The sequence below is a fragment of the Hippocampus zosterae genome, chromosome 2, assembly GCF_025434085.1.
Source record: "Hippocampus zosterae strain Florida chromosome 2, ASM2543408v3, whole genome shotgun sequence".
NCBI classification, from domain to species: Eukaryota; Metazoa; Chordata; class Actinopteri; order Syngnathiformes; family Syngnathidae; genus Hippocampus; species Hippocampus zosterae.
This window is the reverse complement of record NC_067452.1, coordinates 41573869-41594780: the sequence shown is the minus strand read 5'-3', so window position 1 is coordinate 41594780 and position 20912 is coordinate 41573869. Positions and strand designations below refer to the sequence as shown.

At 57.8% G+C, this 20912-nt stretch overlaps 3 protein-coding genes across 7 annotated transcripts; 1 reads left to right on the top strand and 2 right to left on the bottom strand.

Annotated features, from left to right (window-relative positions):
* The first annotated feature begins 662 nt into the window (after window positions 1–662).
* On the top strand, window positions 663–11503 carry LOC127596184 (probable Bax inhibitor 1). Of its 2 annotated transcripts, XM_052058381.1 has the most exons (11): window positions 663–816; window positions 2440–2516; window positions 2591–2699; window positions 3029–3149; window positions 3236–3284; window positions 3355–3452; window positions 4628–4707; window positions 4816–4916; window positions 4995–5070; window positions 5143–5184; window positions 11493–11503. In XM_052058381.1, exons 2-10 carry the CDS (start codon window positions 2461–2463, stop codon window positions 5164–5166), a joined length of 714 nt encoding a protein of 237 aa, XP_051914341.1. In that variant the 5' UTR covers window positions 663–816; window positions 2440–2460; the 3' UTR covers window positions 5167–5184; window positions 11493–11503. The 2 variants fall into 2 exon arrangements, with proteins under 2 accessions (XP_051914341.1, XP_051914340.1); XM_052058380.1 differs by lacking the exon at window positions 11493–11503 and having other exon boundaries at window positions 667–816; window positions 5143–5667.
* LOC127596172 (nck-associated protein 5-like) lies at window positions 5774–15519 on the bottom strand. Of its 4 annotated transcripts, none has more exons than XM_052058361.1 (13): window positions 15352–15519; window positions 11449–11531; window positions 11130–11370; window positions 10898–10966; window positions 10780–10818; window positions 10589–10708; window positions 10354–10446; window positions 8071–10274; window positions 7738–7864; window positions 7611–7668; window positions 7091–7357; window positions 6678–6832; window positions 5774–6470 (listed from the first exon to the last, which is right to left on the bottom strand). In XM_052058361.1, the coding sequence occupies exons 3-13, from the start codon at window positions 11259–11261 to the stop codon at window positions 6210–6212; spliced, it is 3525 nt and encodes a 1174-aa protein (XP_051914321.1). In that variant the 5' UTR covers window positions 11262–11370; window positions 11449–11531; window positions 15352–15519; the 3' UTR covers window positions 5774–6209. The 4 variants fall into 4 exon arrangements, with proteins under 4 accessions (XP_051914321.1, XP_051914322.1, XP_051914323.1 ...); XM_052058362.1 differs by having other exon boundaries at window positions 11130–11261; XM_052058363.1 differs by lacking the exon at window positions 15352–15519 and adding an exon at window positions 12741–12911 and having other exon boundaries at window positions 11130–11261.
* Window positions 15520–16686: 1167 nt separating this feature from the next.
* Window positions 16687–20778, bottom strand: LOC127596178 (KAT8 regulatory NSL complex subunit 2-like). The gene is made up of 10 exons (XM_052058372.1): window positions 20683–20778; window positions 19447–19707; window positions 19177–19325; window positions 18944–19061; window positions 18641–18804; window positions 18402–18565; window positions 18062–18158; window positions 17181–17434; window positions 16924–17106; window positions 16687–16847 (listed from the first exon to the last, which is right to left on the bottom strand). Exons 2-10 carry the CDS (start codon window positions 19698–19700, stop codon window positions 16812–16814), a joined length of 1419 nt encoding a protein of 472 aa, XP_051914332.1. The 5' UTR covers window positions 19701–19707; window positions 20683–20778; the 3' UTR covers window positions 16687–16811.
* Window positions 20779–20912: the final 134 nt, after the last annotated feature.

Below are 20912 nucleotides of genomic sequence, written 5' to 3'. Positions count from 1 at the left end.
AAGTTCGGAGGGCGACGAGCGGAATTGGAATGAAGTGACGTCACTTGTACAAAGCGGCGGCGGCCATTTTAGGTGGCCGAAGGCGAACGCTCGATCGCCAACGGGCGGGGGTGACTACTTCTTCGACTTTGGTGATCTTATCGACGCCATTGCTAGATTCGCGTTTTTTCCTTATGCCCCACTGTGTATAAATCAATGACGTCGTCGTCGTAATGACCAACTCGTCGTCTTCCTCTCTCCCCCTTTAACTTTCCGGAAGTGATGTACTTCATTTCTGATTTTTATTCTTAGCTTCATCATGTGGAATGCGTACTATAATACTATAGCGGCGACCGTTCGACGCGCATATGATAGGTGAGGGCTCGAAAATTCTTTCCTTCGTATAAATTGCTGCCCCGGGACCCGGAACAGGATCGTAGATCATTTGCAATTTTCTTGTCCCGATCGAATTTGGGGTTCCAAAACGAAGGACGTGTGTAGGTTAAATCTGAAACTTTGCTTAGCTTATTAATAACATATAGCTCAACCTCCATTTCGTCACATTTGTACAGTCCAAATAGTACACGCATCCTAAAGTGTATTTTGGTTGAGTGTTCAAATTTGGAGTGAGTGAAATAACCATGGGTCAAAAAGGCATCGTGCAAAAGTGGCGTGCGCGTCTCTGGGCGTTTCCGCAGTGACGTCGCCGCACCCCGCTTGCGCTTGCGTGACACGTCCTGGCTTTTCCAAACGGGACTCAAAGCGAAACGGAGAGAGACGAAACGATTCCGCGAAAGGGCCACAAAGCCAACTCGGGACCTCAGAAGCACAGGCCAGGTGAAAGACGCGCACACAGCGCCCTCGGGAAACCTCGAAATATTGCACGGATGACTTGACGTTTGGTGTTTTCGAGTTAATTGGCGAAATGTTGCAATTTGCGGCCTCGCTTGCCGACCTTAGCTTGGCGGGCTATGAACGCGTAGCGGGCGAGCGACAAACCAAACAACTAACCGGTGATCGCCACGTTTCAAATACTTGTTTTCCTCCCTTCTTTTTTGGTACGTAACACACAAAATTGTTCTCGAAAGCGACTCGACACGAGTCAAGTGTTGGGGGCGGCGAGTTTTGCTAATGTATGAAATCGACGGGCGAACCGACGCATCTGCTCTGGCTCGTTGTGTCTTGTGCGCTGCCGACGAACAAGAACAAGAATCGGCATCGACAAAGACACTCTTTTGGAAGCCGAGCGAAAAACGAAAGAAACGTTTCTCAAAGTAGGAAGTGACACGGATTAAAAAAAACAGAAATACATTTCACTGCCCGACTCACCTCGTCGGGCAGTTTGAAACAAAAGCCGACAACAAAAAGCGTTTACGCGTTCGTTTCCTGGACTAAAATAACACGACGTTCTATTTTGGAATTTTGGAGCGCACTTCTTGATGTAACATTTCTTTTGGGTAATGCTGAAGTGTCGGCCAGGACTTTGTACTTCTTCCGACTCCTTTTCAAAATGGCGGCGCACATTGTTTGTGTTGATCTAGTTGAGATTTTTCTTTTCCGGGCTATTTATTTTTTTCGTATTTCTGTTATTGTCAAAAGCTCAATTTCAAAACGCGTGGATGCGCAGCAAGTGATGAATCAAATAATTCATGATCAAATGAATTGACAACTTTGAGAAGTGATCGTTTACACTGTAGAACGCGGGTGTCACTCGCTTTATTTGGCCCACGAAAGCAAATGATGCGCATTGACTCGATGTTTCTCGCTCAAATACTACAACTGAAAAGTGTCCTCACCTCTAAAGATGCCGAGAGCTCGCAGCCATTTTTTGGTTCCTAATCCGACTTTTGAAATAAATGTGATTGTATTTCAACACTTTTTTGTTTTCTCTTTGCGATAGACGGCCATGGTCCGTGTTTTTGGATTCACATTCGTGACGGCCCCGCGGCAAAAAGGAGTTGGAAGCCCCTGGCTTCCAACCATTACGGACGTCGCCCACAACACTGGACACACCCAAAAGCGAAAGAGATCTAATCCGACAAAACCAGTGGGAACGAAATGCGAACCGCCTCGTTTGGACGTGTTGTCGTTCTTTCCTTTCCACTCAAGGCCAGCCTACGGAAAACGGTCGAAGATGTTGCGCATTAATGGACAATGCAGGTTTTTGGCCAACGAACACAGAAAAAAAGGAGAATAAAATGTCCTGTTTTTGGATAGAGGAGTGGCAATTGAAAAAAGTTTTCTTTTTATTGTACTTTGATTTCCCTTTTTCTGTTTGTAAGACCTTAAGATCGGAGATTTTTCTCGAGAGCCGCCGACTTTTTTCCCCCATTCCGTGACAAATGACGGCAAACGCAGTTCCGGCATTCGCGATCGCTCGCCTCCAAAATCTGGAGCAAAGTTCAGCGGCCATTTTTCGGAAGCGCCTAGGCGGCGTGTAATCGCTTTCTCTTTCCCCAGATCTCATCTTCTCGTGGCACCATGAACGTGTTTGACCGCAACATCGACTTGGATGCTCTCTTCAAGTTCTCCCAAATGTACGTTAGCACGTCAGACTTGTTGTCAATGGGCGCCGCGCTCCTCAGACGTGTGCCTCTGCCCCCCCCCGCAGATCTCATTCCACCCAGGTGCACCTGAAGAAGGTCTACTCCAGCTTGGCGGCGTGCATGTTCCTGGCCGCGGCTGGCGCCTACACGCATGTGGTCTTGCGCCTCTTCCAGGTACTCTGAACGGCGCTCCCTCGGTCGGCCTCCGCGTGCATTCTTGCATGTTGCGCGCCTGATGATGATGATGATGGTAGAACCAGTAGCACGATTTAACCCGTTTTACACCTTGCTAAAAACAAAAGCATAAACCCAACACTGCACACTCCCCAAAGTCTTGTGTGTTGTAAAACTCTAGTTAAGGAAATTGTCGCTGTGCGGATTTGGAGATCAAAATGCGCGCAAGTAGCATACGTCGCGCACAAGGTGTCAGTGGGGGGAGGGGGCAACGGCGGCCAGCGGTGGGCGAGCGACGTACGACGTATGACGCCTGGCGCGTTTGTCAGGGCGGCGTGCTGTTTGCCCTGGCATCCCTGGCGATGATGGTGTGGCTGGCGGCGACGCCGCACGACGCCCGCACGGAGAAGAAGAGGCTGGCCATCCTGGCGGGATTCGCCTTCCTCAATGGTTTGCGCTCGCCAAAGGCCTCCGCTCCGTCCTCCGGATAGCGAGCGCAAACTCAGCCCGCCGTTTGTCCGCTCTCTTCCCTCTAGGCGTGGGTCTCGGCCCCACACTGGACTTTGTCATCGCCGTCAACCCCAGGTAAGCCGCTTTTGGATGATTTGTTTGTCTTGTAAGGCGGTCGCTGACCTTGTCCCCCGTTTGTGTTTAGCATCATCGTTACGGCCTTCATGGGAACCTCGCTCATTTTCATTTGCTTCACGCTCAGCGCCCTCTATGCCAAACGCAGGAGCTACCTGTTCCTCGGAGGTAAGCCGACCTCATTTGCCAACTGGCAGCGCGCCAAAGGCTCGCTTGTCCGACCAAGTATAGTAAGGCCTTTTTATCCGAAAAAAACGACCATGTACAGTAAGGCGTTTTGAGCCGAAAAAAATGACCATGGTGTCGTAAGGTGTTTTTAGCCAAAAAAAAAACCCAACCATGTATAGTAAGCCGTTTTGAGCCGAAAAAAACTATAGTAAGGCGTTTTTGGTCGAAAAAAAACGACCATGTAAGGAGTTTTTATCAGGAAAAAAACGACCATGTATAGTAAGGCGTTTTTAGCCCCCGAAAAAACGACCACGTATAGTAAGGCGTTTTTATCCGAAAAAAAAACCGACCATGTATAGTAAAGCGTTTTGAGCCGAAAAAAATGACCGTGTGTATAATAAGGCGTTTTTAGCTCCCCAAAAAACGACCATGTATAGTAGAGCGTTTTGAGCCGAAAAAAATGACCATGGCGTCGTAAGGCGTTTTTAGCCAAAAAAAAAAACCCCAACCATGTATAGTAAGGCGTTTTTCTACGAAAAAAAAACGACCATGTATAGTAAGGCGTTTTTCTACGAAAAAAAACGACCATGTATATAAGGCGTTTTTAGCCGGGAAAAAAATGACCATGTATAGTAAGGCGTTTTTAGCCGAAAAAAACCCGACCATGTATAGTAAGGCGTTTTTAGCCCCCCAAAAAACGACCATGTATAGTAAGGCGTTTTGAGCCGAAAAAAATGACCATGGCGTCGTAAGGTGTTTTTAGCCCAAAAAACCCCCAACCATGTATAGTAAGGCATTTTGAGCTGAAAAAAAAACGACCATGTGTATAGTAAGGCGTTTTTAGCCGCCCCAAAAACGACCATGTATAGTAAGGCGTTTTTAGCCGAAAAAAAATGACCATGTATAGTAAGGTGTTTTTAGCCGAAAACAAACGACCAAGTAAGGCATTTTTAGACGAAAAAAACACCATGTACAGTAAAGCGTTTTAGCCGTGGAAAAAAAGACCTAAAAACGTCATGGTCATTTTTTTTCGGATAAAAACGCCTTACTATACATGGTCGTTTTTTTCGCCGGTCAAAAGCAAAGAGCTCCCGGGACTTGGGATGTCATCACCCTTATCAGTGTGTGTGTGTGTGTGTGTGTGTGTGTGTGTGTAATTTGGCGGTGGCGGGCAGGCACGCTGATGTCCGGCGTGTCCATCCTCTTCCTGATGTCGCTCCTCAACATGTTGTTTGGGTCCGTGATGCTCTTCAAGGTCAGTCGCCGCCGTGCTTGTCAACCGCCAGCTCTCGCGTCCGCCTCACCTTTCATGTTTGTGAATTTGTTCGTTCCTTCCTCTTCCCACGTCCCCTCCCCGCCGCAGGCTCACATGTACCTGGGCCTGCTTGTCATGTGCGGCTTCGTCCTCTTCGACACTCAGCTCATCATTGAGAAGGCGGAGAACGGAGACAAGGACTACGTCTGGTGAGCGAGGCCCCCCCCCCCCCCACACACACACACTTCTTGCCGTCATAAACGTTGGTGCGCTGTCGCCCGGCGCAGGCACTGCGTGGACTTATTCCTGGACTTCCTCACCATCTTCCGCAAGTTGATGGTCATCCTTGCCCTGGGCGACAAGGTGCGTCGGTAAAAGGGGCGCGCCAGGGGTCCGCCGGGGCCTCATCTTGCCTCTGCTCTTTGCTTGTTCCAGGACAAGAAGAAGGAGAAGAAGTAGAGCGCTTGGCGCGCGCGAGTGCTGCCAGTTGGCGCCGCCCGCCCGCTCGCTCGCTACTTTGGATTGAATTTCTGCGGCCGACTTGTTGCCATCCGACGGCGGGATGGCAAACGCTTTGATCTTTCTTTCTCGTTTCATTTCCATGGGGTGATTGTTTTTGCGTCCGTGTGGGCCGCCGCCTGGCCTGTAGGGGGAGTCTCGGCTCGCGTCACTTGACGACGCCCGACCCCCATTTAGCGAGTCGCCGCTACTCCCTTAGTTGTCGTTTTCTTCTCAAATGTTTAGCCGAGTGTGGTTTTGACACTGGATGCCCTTCTCCGATGTCCTCGCGCGTCACGCTTTGAATTCTCTCGGACTTTTTCTTTTCCCCTCCCGCCGATGTCGGATGGTTTGCCAAACAAAGTGAAGTGAAGCTTCCCTTTTCCAGCGCATACTGTGAAGAATTGATTTTGTTCATGTTTTCATTTGATACCTTTTGCCCGAATAAAAGTGTCGAGAGCACGCCCGGTGCAAGCGAGGTGCGGTGCTTTGGCGCACCCGCAATTTCCCGTTAACTCGATTTGGATAGTCAAACGTGAGCGCTGCAAATAATTGAGCGGCGTGACGCTTGAATGAAAGGCTTTTAATAGAAAGTTGAAAAAGGGGCGGCCGGGGGGGAGCCCTCGTCCAAAGGATGAACAGCGAGACGGGGTTGACATTCGAAACGGAGCCATTTTCACCCAAAGCTTACAAAAAGATGAGAGCCATGTACATTGAAAAATAAATAAATTGTCATATTCGTGGACTGGCGGAGCCATCTCTCTTTGTTCTTATTGCTGCCGTGTAGACATGACCTTGAAATGCCTTGGCGTGGTCAAAGTTTAGTTTTTCCCCGACAAACCGAGGGAAAACATTTCAGATTACTTTTGGAGCGCCCCTCGTTCCCTTGAGAACAACAAAAGAAGCCCGACGATGCCGCCACTTGTGCTCTCGGCGGGTAGGAGAAGTCCGGCGCGGACCTCGGGCGCTTTTGAGTTTCCGTCCCGGCGAGGGGGCGGGGCCGCTCATCCCTGGCTGCCGCAGGAAGACAGACTGTCGTAGAGCGAGTCGCTGAGGGACTCGGGCGTCTCCGGCACCCGCGGCCGGCCCGGTGACGCCGCCTCCTCCGGCCGCTCCCTGAGCAGCTCCAGCCCGGCGTCCCGGCTCATCTCGGCCACGGCGGGGGCGCGGGTCTTCCCCCGGCGGCTGGGTCCCGACGGGGCCGGGGCGGGCGGGCCGCCGAGCTCGCCGGCGCGGCTGGAAGACGGGCCGCCGGCCTTCGAGCCCTGCGGAAGATCGGCATAGCGGGGAGGACCATGAGTGAGCGCGCGCTTGAAACCGCCCACGTCCAAATGTCACTTTTCACAAATCCGCGTCCGTATTTTGGACAAATGATTGACGGCCAGCTGTCACAGTTGAATGCGCCGTCGTCGCCAGGTACCCCCTTCCGAGTTTCTCATGGAATTTGACGTGTGAGGAAGCAGCAAACGCACCGCTCTGAAGGGCGTGCCGAAGGTCGCCGCCTCCCGGTCTTCCTCCTCCACGGCCAGGTACTCCACGGCGGGTCCCGCCGGGGTCTTGAGGTTGGGGAAGGTCCACGTCTTGGAGCGAGGGGAGAACACGCGTGCCCCGGGCGGGGCCTCTTGGTCTGTCAACGGACACAGGCAACGCCGAGCACCGTCAGCGCACGCCAGGAAAAAGGTTCAAGCCGCCGGCGTCGTGAGAGAGCAAATTTGGAGACCATCATTGACACTTTTCTGACTCGACTGATGGCTCCGTAAAATGGCGCCGGTTATATCGGTCAAATTAAAAAAGACAACATGAGGCCCGCCCACGGGACGCTCAGCCTTTCTGCATGATGATTGGATGATCTGTCAGAGGCCGAATCTCTTTGATTGAAATTCACCTTCGCCGGGGACGCCGGCCGAGCCTCTCGCCTCCATTTTGGCGAGGTGTCGCGCGTCGGGAAGGGCCCGCTTGCGCGCGGCCTCGCAGTCGTCCTGCGACGCGGGCTCCCGGTCCAAGGTGCGGGCCCGTCGGCCGGCCCTCCCCGGCGAGCCCGAGGGCCGCTGCTCGGCCCTGCTCTTGGACGGCCCCCGTCCGGTCGCCCCTCCGTCGGGGAGCGGGAAGGTGCCGATGCCGCTGTCCAGCGTGTAGGTGGATGCGCCCGAACCTGTGGGGGGAGTGGGGGGGGGGGGGGTGATCACGAGCATCAGGGGGGTATGATAAAGTCCTCTGAAAGAGAAACGCTTCCAGGACGCCTTTTCGGTTTGCGCCAGCGGTTGTCTGACAGCAAGGAACCCAACGGCAAAACCGCCGACGGGCGTTTGAGCCGCGGCTTGACGGCGGAACGCGTCGGATGGAGCCCAAGCGGAACGCGCTTATTTTGACGTCGATCCCGATGGTATGGCGGCGGCCCGTCTCACCTGAAAAGCGTTGCGTCAGGTTCTCATCTGACGTGATCTGGCCCAGTCGATGGGACGCCTGCGGGACAAAAGCCGCTCGTTATTTTTCAGCGAGGCTTGAAAGGAGACGACGACGACGACGGCGTACCGTTTCCACGTCGTCGCCGGCATGAGCGAGGACGGCGTCGCTTTGCTGAGGGAAGACGGGCCCGGCTGTCTTGCGGTCGAAGCAGAGCCTCCGCCGCGGCGCGCCCGCATCTTCCTTGCCGTCCACTCTGCAAGCACCAAGCAAGCAGTGGGTGGTCAGCTCCCGCAATCGGGAGACCGTTCAGAGTGGCCAAGGAACCCAAAAGGGGCTGGGCGACGGACGGCGTCGTCTTTGTCCGGAGGCCAAGCGCCTCGTCGGCACGCGCGTACGCTTACGAGGAAACGCGCGTACGAGGAAACGGCGGCGCGGCAACATGCGGTGCCCGATGTCCACCTGTTGAGCAGCTGGCGCATGAAGCCGTCGGAGCGGCCCCCCCGGTACACGACGGCCAGCTGTCCCTGCGCCTGGTCCAGCAGCACCTCGCAGGAGCGCCCCCTGGCCGACCTCTCCACGTAGGCCCGCTCCTCCTCCAGCGCCCGCCGCAGCCCCTCCGCCTTCTCCATCAGCGTGGAGATGTTGAGGCCCTCCAGGCCCTCGCGGCCCCTGCCGCCGGCCGACGGGATGTTGATCTTCCACTCGCGCGCTTTGGCGCCGTCCGCCTTGCGGCTCAGGGCGGGCAGCTTGCTCTTCTTGCGGCCGAACCAGCCGGCGATGCCGTTGGAGGCCTTGTGGCGGGCCTCGGCGGGCTCCTGCAGCTTCAGCGCGTTCTCCCGGATGCCCCGCATCACCTTCTGCTCGATGGCCGAGCGCGGGGCGGGGGCGGGGGCGGGGGCCGGGTCCTCGCCTTCCGCCGGCGCGGCGGGCCGGGGGGGAGGCGGCGGCGGCGGCGGGAGGCTGTCCCCCGCCGTCGGGTTCCTCTCGCCCCTTTTGGCTCTCTCCTCCGACTTGGAGGAGTAGCGCGGGGCGTCGGCGGCTTTGCCCGCTCTGCCGAGGCCCCCGCAGGGTTTGGACGGGGACTTGGGCGGGACTCTGTTGGGAGCGCCGCCGCTCTGAGGCCCGCCTTTGGCCGCGCAGGCTAAATGGAGCGAGCCGGGGCACCCGCCGTCGGCGCCCGCGCGGGACGCTGGCTGAGAGGAGCCCGGGCGCCCGGGCTGAGCGGAGCCCGGGCGCCCGGGCCTCCCGTCCGAGGGCTCGGCGTCGGCGGCGCGCCTCTCGGCCGTCTTCCTCGGGTCGCCGGCGTCCGCCTCCTCCGAGCTCCTCAGCTTACCCAGCGCGGCCAGCCGCTCTTGGAAGGCGTGGCGACCGGAATCGGCTTGCGACTTGGCCGCGGGCCTCTTGGGGATGGAGGACGAGTCGTTCCTTCGGGCGGGAAGCGCCGGCCGGGCGGCCTCCTCCTCCTCCTCCTCCGGAATGCGCGGGCGGGCGCGGCCCAGGGCCAAAGAGTTGGGCAGGCTGTGGTGGTTCGCCCACAGCGGAACGTCATCGTCATCGTCGTTGTCATCATCCGACGCCGACTCGGATGCGGAGGACGACGAGTGCTTTTTTTGAGCGGGTGGGACAAGGACGCTTTCGGGAAGCGATTGGACCAGCTTGCGCTCGCCTTTGCTTTGAGAGGGCAGGGTGGACCTTTTCTCCAGAGCGTGAGCGGGCGATAGCCCGCAGACGTTTTCATAATGCGGGATGCCCCGAGCCGGCTCGGGGGGGCGAGCGGCAATCTCGCCGTCTTTCACGGACGCGGGGTGGGCGGCATCAGCTTGCGGGGGGGACGTCGGCGCAGAGCGAGCGGCGGGGTACGATTCGGACCTGGCGGGCGGCGGCGGCGGGGGCGGCCCGCAGCGCTCGGTGGTGGTGGCTCGCCGGGTGGGGACGGGAGAGCGGTACACCTCGTAGTTGTTGCTGCGGCAGGGGATCCTGGAGCTGCGGGTGAGCTGGGGGCTGAGGCGGACGGCGGGGCCCGAGTCTTGGCGCCCGTCCCCCGCGGGGGGGATCTTCAGGAACTTGAGCAGCTTGGACGGCGAGTCGCTTTTGACCTCGCCGAGGCAGGAGGGAATCGGGCCGGGCGGATCGGCGCCGTCGAGGGAGGGGCCCGTCCTCGAGTCGCCCGGCTCGGGGACTTCGGGGTCAAGCTCGGGGGCCGGACAGAAGCCATCCAGTTGCGGGCCGTCCGACGGCGGAACGCGCTCCGCCTCCCGGCGCTCGGCGCAACAGCCGTCGGCCGCGGGCGCACTGCGGCTGCGGGTGGCGCAGGCGCGCGGCTTCAGACTTCCCTCCGGGCACCCGTTGCAGTGGAAACAGCAGGTGCGCCCCCCGTCCCCGTTGACGCGGCGGAGCGCGTCGGGTCGGGGGCAGTGGCAGCGGGCGGGGCGCGACTCGCGGCGGAGCGCCTCGGCCTCGGCCAGCGCGGCCTCGGCCGACGCCAGCGCTCGGCCGTAGTCGCGGAAAGACAGGCCGGCCGTGACCGGGTGGAACTTGAGGGGGTCCGTCTCCTCCATCTTGCGCAGGACTTCCAGGATGCGGGCTTTCTTCTTGAAGAAAGGAGAAAGCGCCTCCATGGAGGGGGCGGGGCTTCGAGGGCCCGGCGAGGAGCGGCCGTCCCCCTTCGGACACAGAGCGACAATTCCGTCAGTGCTGCACAAACGACCTACCCGGCCCCCACCCCCGGCTGGCAACGGTCACCTTGGCTTGCGCTTGGGTCTGAGCGGCCTCCGAATGCGGGGCGGAGTCATGGGCCGGCTGCGCGTCGTCATCCGGGAGGGGTCCCGCCCGCACCTGTCGGCGGGCAGACGGCGGTGACGCGGCGGGCGTCTGGCTCGCTATTGCGCAATGTCCCCTTTTCACGGTTTGGCCGCTGGCACAAAAGCGGACGCGGCGCGGGACGGGCGGGCGTCCCAAAAGGAGGCCGTCGGGTCACCTGGTAGTGAGCGGCGGGATGGTCGGGCAGCTTCTGCTGAAAAAGCTCACAAAGGGCTCGGTTCTGCTTCTCCAGGTCGAACACCAACATCTTCAACTTGATGCACTCTTCCCTCAGATCCTGAATCATGACACGCAGGCACGTTTACGCATTTTTACGGACGGCTCGCGTCGGCGCGCCGGCTTGGCTACCTTCTGATTGAGCAGCGCTTGGACCACGTGGTTGGCCACCTGCGAGCAAACAAACAAAAGCAAAGAGCACCTCGGCCATCAGGCCGTCATCGGGCGGTCGGGGCTCATTTGAGCTCACCTCGTCCAGGCACCTCTCGTACGCTTCTCTCTGACTCTCGTTGGCCAGCATCAGGGCCGAATTTTCCGCCTGAGAGGGAAGGTCGGACATGAATGTTTTTGGGTTGCACGGCGCCCAAGTGGGCCGATTTGAGCCAAAGGAGCCGAGACGCGGCAGAGTCGACACGCGACGGCTCCCCTTTAGCCGCGCAGAGCTATTTTGGGGGGGGGGGGGGGGGGGGGGGGTGGCTCACCTCCAGCTCCCTGAGCCGCACGGCGAGCTCGCCGCCGTTGTCCTCCATGTACGACTCTGCGTCCGCCTCGTCGTCCGGGCCAAAGTCGCGGCCGCTCCCTCGGCGCTGCGCCTCGGCCGCCATGCTTGTCATCTGCAACGCCGGACGGGCCGGCAATTCTGACGCCGCCAACGAGAGCTCGGGAATCCACTTTTTGGCGGCGCTCGCATTCGCGTTGAACGCAGACGCCGGTGGACGGCACCTGAATGAGGCAAAGAGAAGCCAAGCGAACAACAAACATTTGGTGCCTGTGAGAAAGGACATACGCGCACGTACGCACCTGTGGTTTCCGTTCCCCCTTTGGCGCCGTCACTCTGGCGTCAGACCGCGCCGCCTCGCTCTCCCGACGGCAGAAGCAACCAGCTGAGAAGGCGAGACCAAAAAGAAAAAAAAGGTCACTTTTTTTTTGCCATCGCCATCTTGGACCGCCATGCGCCAAACTCTGCGTCGCTTGGCGGCCATTGAAATAGAGCGGCAAAAGTCACATGGCCATGGCCGGTGATTTTTTTTTTTTTTTAATTAGTGGGGTCGTTCTAATGAAGTCAACGCGATGGAGGTGTTTGTGGTGCGCCAGATTGGCCAATGGAAAATAAGCGAGGGCAAATCGGGACTAGCTTGAAAGCGGGTTGCGGTGCCGTCTGCCGTGTCCCCCCCCCCCTCTCCTTTTCAAAACGGGACACTCGCCTTGCTGTCACGGCCTCATGCGGCAAGTTGAAAGGGGAGCCATTCATTGGAACGGTCCGGCCGGCGGCCAGGTGAGCTCCCCCCGCCCACCCAGTGACCCGTCCGTCACTTCTCCTAAATGGGACGCCGGCGCCTTAATTCCTCCTTTGCGACAGGCGCCTTCCAGCCAGCCGCGCCTGATCCTCGCGGCTCAGGTCAAAGTGAAATGAGATTAGAGGCGCGGGGCATCCGCCCTCACCGTCTGGCCCCCACCACGCGCGGGGGCCGGCTCCCGGCGACGCAGCGTGCAAAAACCGGGCCCGAGCTCAGAGCGCAAGCGCGACACCTCATCGCCAGCCACCGCGGACGGACACATGTGTCAGGAGCTTCTACAGGGGGCGGGGGGGCAAAACCACCACAGGTGCACAACAGCTCCTGAAATGGCGCCGCCATGCGGGCAAATCTTCCCGGCAAAGAAAATGTAGGCCAAAGCCATTGGCAGCACGCTCAAGTTTGGGATGACGATCAAAGAGATGTGACGCCGCGGGGGGAGAAAGACACGGGCGGGTGGGCCGGGGCGGCCCGCGGGGGGGGGGGGGGGGGGGGGGTCGCTCCGCTTCCTGTCTGACGTTTGGCCGCGCCAACCTTGACCAATGGTGCACATGCAATATTGGGGGAGGGTGGGGGAGTATTGGATGCTAGCCGTATCCGACGCATGCAGAGGACGATGGGGGGGTGCATCTCGACCACGACCGTGTCTTGTTTTGCTTGGAGACAAAGCGCCTTGTCAGTTCGCTCCTTGCAAAAGCAGGCCGCCGCCTCGACACACGACGCTGCGCGCGCGCGCCATCCGAGCGGCCCCCGCCGTCGGGGGGCTCGCGAGGAGGGAACGGGCTCCCCCGGGCTCACCTTTGCCGGCATTTTCCGCGGCGGCCGGACGCCCGACTTTCAAGAAGCACGAAGCCCAAAGGCCGGCCGGGCCTCTGCCGTTGTTCCGCGGCCGGCGAGTCCTTCCTTCCTCGGAGCCGGCGCGGCCTCTCCGCGACAACGGCTGTGGCCCCGCCCCCTCAGCTCCTCGCCAGCATCCCGCCCCTGCCGCTGCTAAACATTAACCCCGCAGCTGCCGTAACCAGGCGAGAGGAAGAGAGAGGAAGGGGGTTGCGCTGGTGAAGAGCACAAAGGAATGGCAGAGAGGATATCCTTCCTGCACGTGAGGAGGGGGGGGGGGCGGAGCTGTGTCTCTGCGCAAGGAGATTGGCCTCCGTGGGGAGCCCTGGGATTCTCCCTTCGCACGAGGAAAACCGGATCGGTACCACACTGCTCGGGACGGACAGTGGCGGGGTCTTACGACGCAGAAAAGTCCACGCCAAAAGTAGGGGGCGAGGGGGGCCCGCGGGCTCAGGGGGAGCTGCCCGATGGTGGCCGGAGCCCCATGTTCGGAGCGCGGGCCGACGTACACGGCGGCCAAAGCAAAGGCGGCGAGATGCTGCCTCTTGCGCAATACCGTCAATATTCTGATAGAAAATAAATTTCCCTCGGTGGGAAATGAACCAAATCCAGTCCAAAAAATGTCGGACTATTTGCTGGAAAGTTCCATCTCATTGTTATCTAACTGGACCTCGCAAGACCACAGCGTTGCTCAGCTGATGTGGCGCAATGAACCTGTGGAGCCAGCCACGGGACGCTTCCAAGTTCTCCGTCGCCTTCTCTCTCGTTAGCGCTCTGGTTAGCGCAAGGTTTGCAGTCCAGTCAAGTCAGCACAAGAACAAGTCAAAAGGAAAGCATGCCAGGAAAGGTCGCTTTCCTCGACTGTCCGTCGAGCCGCAAGCAATTTACTCCGAGCGGCTAATCGTATCCACACACATAGACAGTGCGGTCCCTGTTGGATGATGCTCGGTCAGCCAATGGCGGAGCAGCTCCGAGTACGTTGCGTTCAGGAAACTCGCAGCTGTGAATGAAATTTTGGAATCGTTTGTGAGTGTAACATGGGAGTCGAAATTTGAACGCGCAGGTGAAGGAACTCGGGAGGTTGGAGCTGCTCCGAGGTCGGCCGGCTGTCAAGCGGCCACGGCGGACAGGATTAGCGCTTGAAAGGAGCTTTTTGGCTCATCAAATGAGGGCTCCCAAACACTCTGGCTTCGTATTTGAAGCCATGTTTCCAATTTCCAGGGGGAGGAATGGCAGTATCCCCCCCGCCCCCCACTAGTCTAAACACGGCAGCATTCTGATGAATATGGCCTTTGTGGATCAGGAGCCAAGCGGTGAAACGCTCGTGTTTTTGTCCATATCTCAGGGGAGTACCGTTTTGCACCGGCCGTGGACGCAAAATGACGCCGCGGCGTTGCTCCCCGGCCGGGCAAGCCGTCCATCAAGGGGCCAGAGCCAAAATCGCAATATCATTCAAAACCAGGACGACACAATGTGGATTCCCAAGGGAGGGCGGTGGGCAGCGCTTCCTAAAACGTGACGTGACGTTTTTGCCTGTAGCAATATGAAAGTCGAAAACGCCAAGCGCGCAGTTGCGGCGGCAAACTTGCGCAAGCGGACTTCCTTCTTTTCGCTCTTGCTCCGTGACCAAAATGTCACGCCGCGCGGATGACTATTTCCAGAAGGGGAAATAAAGCGATTCACAATCATGACGGGCCGTCTGCCACTCGGCCGCGGGCATGCCGTGAGCCGCTTTTGCAAAAATAGAACAACTCCTTCATGTGACCGTTTGGTGCTTTCTCGCGCCTTTCTTGCCCATTTGTCTTGCATGTTCAATTGCTCCGTGTGCAGCACTTTGTGTGCAGCCGTGGCTCTTTGAATAGAAATACTCTTGACTTGACTTGACCGAGTGTTTCTGAATGATGACAAAGCAAGATAGACATGAAATGAAATGAAATGAAAACAGCCTTTGTTCAACACACGGATACGATTTTACAGCTCTGCTCTGTTCAAGAGGAGTGAGCGGAAAGCCAAGAAGGCTGCTCTCTTCCAAAGTGGGCTGAGGAATCGTGAGGAGTCAAAGCCGCATTTTGGGGGCTGCCCCAGCACGCAAAATTTGGGCAAAAACACTTCATGGGTCCAAACCTTAGCCAGCTACAAAAACTAAATCGAACAACAAAGCCATTGGAAGGATTTACGGCACAACGAACTTAACCGGGACAAGAAAGACAAGCACCCCCACCCCCAATTTACGCTTGAAAGTGTAATGTGCGTTTGGCACCCCATCTTGAAAGGAATCCGGGTCTTTCTGCTTCAGTCAGCTGAGCATTCTTCAAGACGTGTGGCAAGCAGCCGCCCAAGAAAAAAGGGAAAGAGGGGGCCGGGGGGGAATATAATGGGGCCCAAGATCCACAAGGCCGGGCCGGGGGCTCCGACGGGCAGGCAGGCCCCCCCATTCCCGTTCCCGTTTCCAAACTTGACCGCCCTTACGCGGCGTGCAGGCCAAGCTTTGGCCGGAAGTCGTGAGCAAGTCCCCCATCGCTCTTTCTTGGTCCACGGCTGCGAAAAGGACACGAGGACAAAAGGCGCTTACCTCATTTTCTTGGGAGGTTCGTCGACGCCGATGGGGCTGACATGGAAAAGGAGAGAAGCTCCCGCCGCCGTCGCCGGGCTCATTTCTCCTCCTCCCCACCGTCGCCGTCGTCGCTCCTCTGTGGCGTGTTTGGGTTGAGGAAAAGTGATGTCATCGCATGAAGCCGCTCTTCCCGCCCCGCCCCTTTACCCCCCCGCCCCCCCCCCCCCCCCACACACACACACACACGCCGTCCTTTTGTTGCCAAATCCAACTCCGGCACATACTCGTGCCAACATTTCATCATCTTTTTCATGTCCTCTTTTTATTTGGCGCTCTCTCGTTTGGGACATGGACACTTACACATATTGGGGGAAAAAGATCGGTCGAGTGTTACAAGCCGTTATTTGATTCGAAAACACTAACGACCGCCAACACGACTCCCGAATCTTTCCATTCATTCGCAGACAATTCACAATGCTCAAATGACCGACTGAAAAAAAATAATTAAAAAGGGTCCGGTGAGACGTGGTCCACACGAAGACCGCGTGGTCGCGGTTCTTGGAGCAGAAGGGGCGCGCTGGTCATTCCTCAACAACTTCGCAACTCTCAACTATTTGGCTCATTGCCGATGCCGGAGACCTTCATCGCGTGGCCATCTCGGCCTCTCGGCAACTCACCCGACCGCTTTTCTGTTGTCGTCCATCGGAAGCGGCCAAATAAGCACACGTTGCGCCCAACGCTTTTGACGATTGACGCGATACGGACCGAACCGGGAGCTGAAGCGACATCCATTCGTGGCACAAGAATGAGGAAAAAGCCATCATCACTAACCCTCTGGGAATCGTCTTTCACCCCAAGCGCAAGAGTGCAAACGAGTCGTCCTTTCCCAATTGGCACGAATCGGTCGCCGGCCGGCCTTCTGAATGAGTCGGCAACCGCATCGGTCGCCTTTGCGCCACGTCGCGCCCGCCGAGCGTTGCTGTGTAGACTTCGGCTTCACCGTTCAAAAATGCCAACAATCATCAGTCACGGGGGAGAATGATTTTGCACTCGACTTTAATCCAAAACGCACCCCACCCCCCCAGATTATTCAATGAATGGATGGATGGATGAATCAATTCTAAAGATGCGGCAGAGCAGCACCAAAGTGCCCGATGAGAAAAAGATCCGATGCGGTATTCAGATCTGGGGACCTCCTCACCGTCTGCCGGAAACTCCGTTGCGCTTCCACACCCTCAAAGGCCCGTCGGCGAGGAAAGCGGCACAGCGGCGATACGTTTACCGAGTCGCCGATGACGACGGGGAGCGCTCCGCCGAAGGCTTCGCTCCCCGCGGCGGCAAACGCCAATCAACATTTTGGCCGAGGTGGGGCGACGTCGAACGCGAGCGATCAAAGAGCGGTCGGCGAACGCTTCAAAAAGCGTCGAGTCGGGTCGCCGCCGTCTGTGCGGAGCGCAAAAGCGAGGGCCGGCTTTCCTTCATCTGGGAGCGTCGTCTTTGGCCCGCGCCTCCGCCTGCGGGGACGACACGGCGGAGTCACCCGAAGCGAAGCGGCCGGGCACCCGGCCGCGGCGAGCGACCCCGACGAACCTGCTCGCCCGCGACGTCGTCGTTGTCGACGTCGGGGTCCGCCCGATCCGGGTCGTCGGCGGTCAGCAGGTCCATGGGCGCCTCGGCGATGGCCCGAATGGTGTGGTCCTCCAGGGCCAGCGCCGTGTCGAACTGCAGGGGGGACGGCGGGCCCTGCGTCCCGTCGCCTTCCACGTCCAGGTCCTGCGGAAGAGGCCGACGGACCCGTTAAACGCCGGAGAGGCCCCCCCCCCATCCCCCGGCCCCCTTGCACGCACGTCGCTGAACTCCAGGGGGAGGCTCTCGGTGGGCCGGAGCTCGGCGGCGCTCAGGTACAGCTCTCTGGCGCCGGGGGCGGGATGCTCCTGCTGGGGGGGCTCCCGCTCCGGCCGGTACATGGGAGGCGGCAGGGGGAGGTGAAGCGGGCAGCGGGGGTCGTCCGACTGGCCCATGTGCACCGGACGCTCGCACGGGACGTCCTTGGTGCCCGGACAGCTCTTGAACAGGACCTGGTTGCCGTCCTGGAAGATATCTGAGGGGGGCGCCGTCAAGGAAAAAAAAAAAGGGGCCCGAACCACAAGAGAGGAAACCAAGCAGATGAGCCGAGCGGCCAAGTCGCGACTCCGCCTGAGGGGGAAAAAAAAAAAAAAGGCCAAGCTTTGCCGCCGGCTCGGAAACGCTCTTGAATGCGACGCCAATTGTTGCGCAATGGAGGAAACCACATTTTCAAGAGGCAAGCGCGGCCCACGACACCCCGATCAGGTGGTCAGGAAGGACCAAGAACGGCAAAGGCAGTTGAAGCGGCCACCTCCGGCTGACTGGCCACCCCCCCCCCCCCAAAGTAAAAGCAGACGTTGGCAATTGTCTTTCAATTTGGGAAAAATGCTAAGGTAAGCCAGGCGCCTAAACGATTCATCGGTGGCCAAAAGAATGATTGATGCATATGATAATTGATGAGCTGTTGATGGCCCCCGCCACCCCTCTAAAAATGGCGTTTTGCACTTGATATTTCCCAAGATGCTGCGACTGTGACACAGATTCTCCCATGCGGAGCGCCCAAAAAAATGAAAGACCCGCTCAGGGTGTGAGGTTTTTGTCAGCCGCGATGGTCGATCTTCTGCGCGAGCTCAAGAACGTGGCTCGTCTTTGGCCAGGATACGGGCCAGGCAGTGGCGGCTCAGGGGGAGGCAGGGATTGGGGCAGCGGTCGCCATCCGTCGAGGAAACGCACTTCTCCTGCGCCGCTCGCGACTGGGCCTACAAAATGAGGAAAGGCGTCAGGCGGCCGCCCGTCTATTCCAAAAATGGACTAAAGGGGCTTGGCGCAGCTCCTCGGTACGATCAATCGTCACTCGATGGCAGGAGCAGCTCTTGAATAGGCACGCGCAAGTACGGCGATCCCACGGCGGCGTGACAAAGCAAACTTGGGACAACGTTCATGTTGTGACCCCTTTTTGTTTTGTCATTTAGTAGCAAATCAAGAATGACGGCTCCGAGTACCTGCGGCGCCCCCTCAGTCAGCGTCTGTCTGCGCTCTCTCAGCTGGCGGTGCAGCAGCGCCTCGGCCCCGTAGCGCCGGCGGTAGCGCCGGAGAGCTTTCAGCTTTTTCAGGTTCTCCCTCTCCTTGGAGGACAGGCCCTCGGGTCCGGTCAGCAAACTGCTACCTGTTGTCAAAAAGCAAAGGCCCCGGTCGGCACGCCGACATTTTGCGGGGGTGGGGGCGGCGGCTCCATATTTACCGATGGTTTCATGCTCCATTTTGCGGTTGTGCAGGTATCTGCGCTTCTTTTCCTTCAGCAGATGCTGGAGGCGTTTGAATTGGTCAATGTAGAGGGACTGCAGTCTGATGAGTTTCTCTCGGGTGAAGAGCGCCACCTCCTCGGCGGTGTACACGCCGGCATGTCTGCGGGGGGGGGGGGACACGTCGCAACATACTTGTCAAAAGCAAACAGCCGTCCGACATCGTCTTCCCAAGCTAGCAAGCTTGCGCTTCCGAGGCCGCGCCCGCTCAGAGCTCGGCCGGACGTGAGCAGCCGTCTTACTTGAGCGGATCCTCGTGGTCGCTGTCGATGCTGTCGCCCTCACTTTCGGGGTCTCCTCTCCACGTCTGATCCAGTACCAGCGGAGTCTGTTCTTCCTCACTCATTGGACTGTCCTCATCTGGATGCAACGTAGACGCGCATGACAACAGCGGCCCAAAGTGAACTGTCAAAAACGCTCCGAGGCTTCTGCGCTCCCCCCCCCCCCCCTTCATCTGGCAGCGGCAGGCCTTTACCGAGAAGGCGAGCGGCTTCCGAGCGACCGCCATCGTATCCGCTCAGCTGTGACAAGAGCGCCTCTGGCGAGGGGCCGGACGACGCCTTCCTCATCTGAGCGCGGAGGGCCGCGGCGTTCCGCCGGGCGTGCTCGGCGCAGAACGTCACGCTTCAAAACAAAGAGAGACGGAAAGCCAAGACGTGAGTACATGACGGAGTAAGTGCAAACGGAGAATATTTGCGTTCGATGCAACGGAAAAGGAGACTCGAGCTTTTCCCGCAGCGCTTACCCGTCTTTCCTCTCCACCTTGGGCGCGGCGTTGGGGCAGCGTTTGCCGTTCTTGGCGGAGACGTAATTGCACTGCTTGTAGGGGGCGCTTTTGTCCTCCAGAACGTGTTTGATGCAGAAATCCAAGCCGTCCAGCCGCGGCTGCGAGCACAGACGCTGGGCGAAGGCGCAAGTCTGAGCCTCCTGCGGACGCGCCGGCTGCGGCGTCAGTCGGTTCCGACTGCTCGGCAAGACGTGGATTCGGATCCTGTTCATGGCGACTCTGCCGACAAGTTCACAACAAAGTGCGTCTTGGGCTGGCTGAGATCAAAAGTGCCCCCCCCCCCGAAATGAATAAATGAATAAGAATAAAGAAATCAACCCTACATTGAAGTGAACCCTTTCTCATTTGTTATTTTGTATCCGGTTAAACAAACGACGATGTGTCGATTAGGTACAAACACTGCCAATTGTTGACGTTGGAGATGTTCACCTGGTGCTTTCAGAGGGGCGGGGCTGCCACAGACAGGTGACCGTTCTTATACTTGGTGAAAAAAAACGGCATCGCAGTTTGTTTTCGTTAATGAAAACACTCACTTCGTCGTCAGCGTGGCCCAATGGTGAGTTCCGTTTGTGTCCGCTTTTCTTTATTTGTTTTGTATGGTTGCTTACGTTTAACGTTTTCTGACGGTTTGGACAATTTTAACGTGACGTGCGGACGCGGGTGACGTAGGACGGCGGACAGGACACACGCCAAATAAAAGGTCGGAAGGCGTGGAGGACTCGTTCGTAAAATTCTATAGTAACAAAACAGGAGCAGTCATGGAAAGGAAAGTTGCTGTGTTTTGCTCGGTGGGTTCTTCCCGAAGGCCCAACCGAGCACGCCGCATTTCAGCCCCGCCTCTACCCTTTGATGCAGCTATCTATACTTTCGGGAAAAGTATCATATATGTTATATGATAAAATATATTCCTTTGGGACGGCACATTTTACATCGCTTACCTATTTGCTGTATGCGGTACATTTGTCAATAAAGTTATATATATATATCTTTTTCAGTGCGCCACTCTGACGGCAGCGCCATCTTTGCTAGTCGTAGCTAAGCTAACGCTCGTTAGCTTCAGGTTGCGGCCAACACTTTGCGCCTTTCTGTGCCCGTGAAGCACAGCAACGTCTCACAGAGGGCGATCATTATCCCCGTGACAATAGGAGAGGTTTAGCCGTCCGCTTGGAGCGAATAACTAAGTGCGTCACGTACCTCTCACCGAAAGATTCGCCGTCACCGAGCTGCTGAAGCACAATGAAGCGCCACACGTTTACTACAACGGCCAAGTTAACTTAAGCCCGCCCCCCGAGAGCGCTGATTGGTCCGAGTGCCTTCACTTCAATTGGGCTCACTTATCTAAAAGGCTGCCAATTAAACGTGGCAGACGGTTTATTGTCTTACAAAACCGCTGTTGTAATGAAATCACAAAATGTATCTTAAAA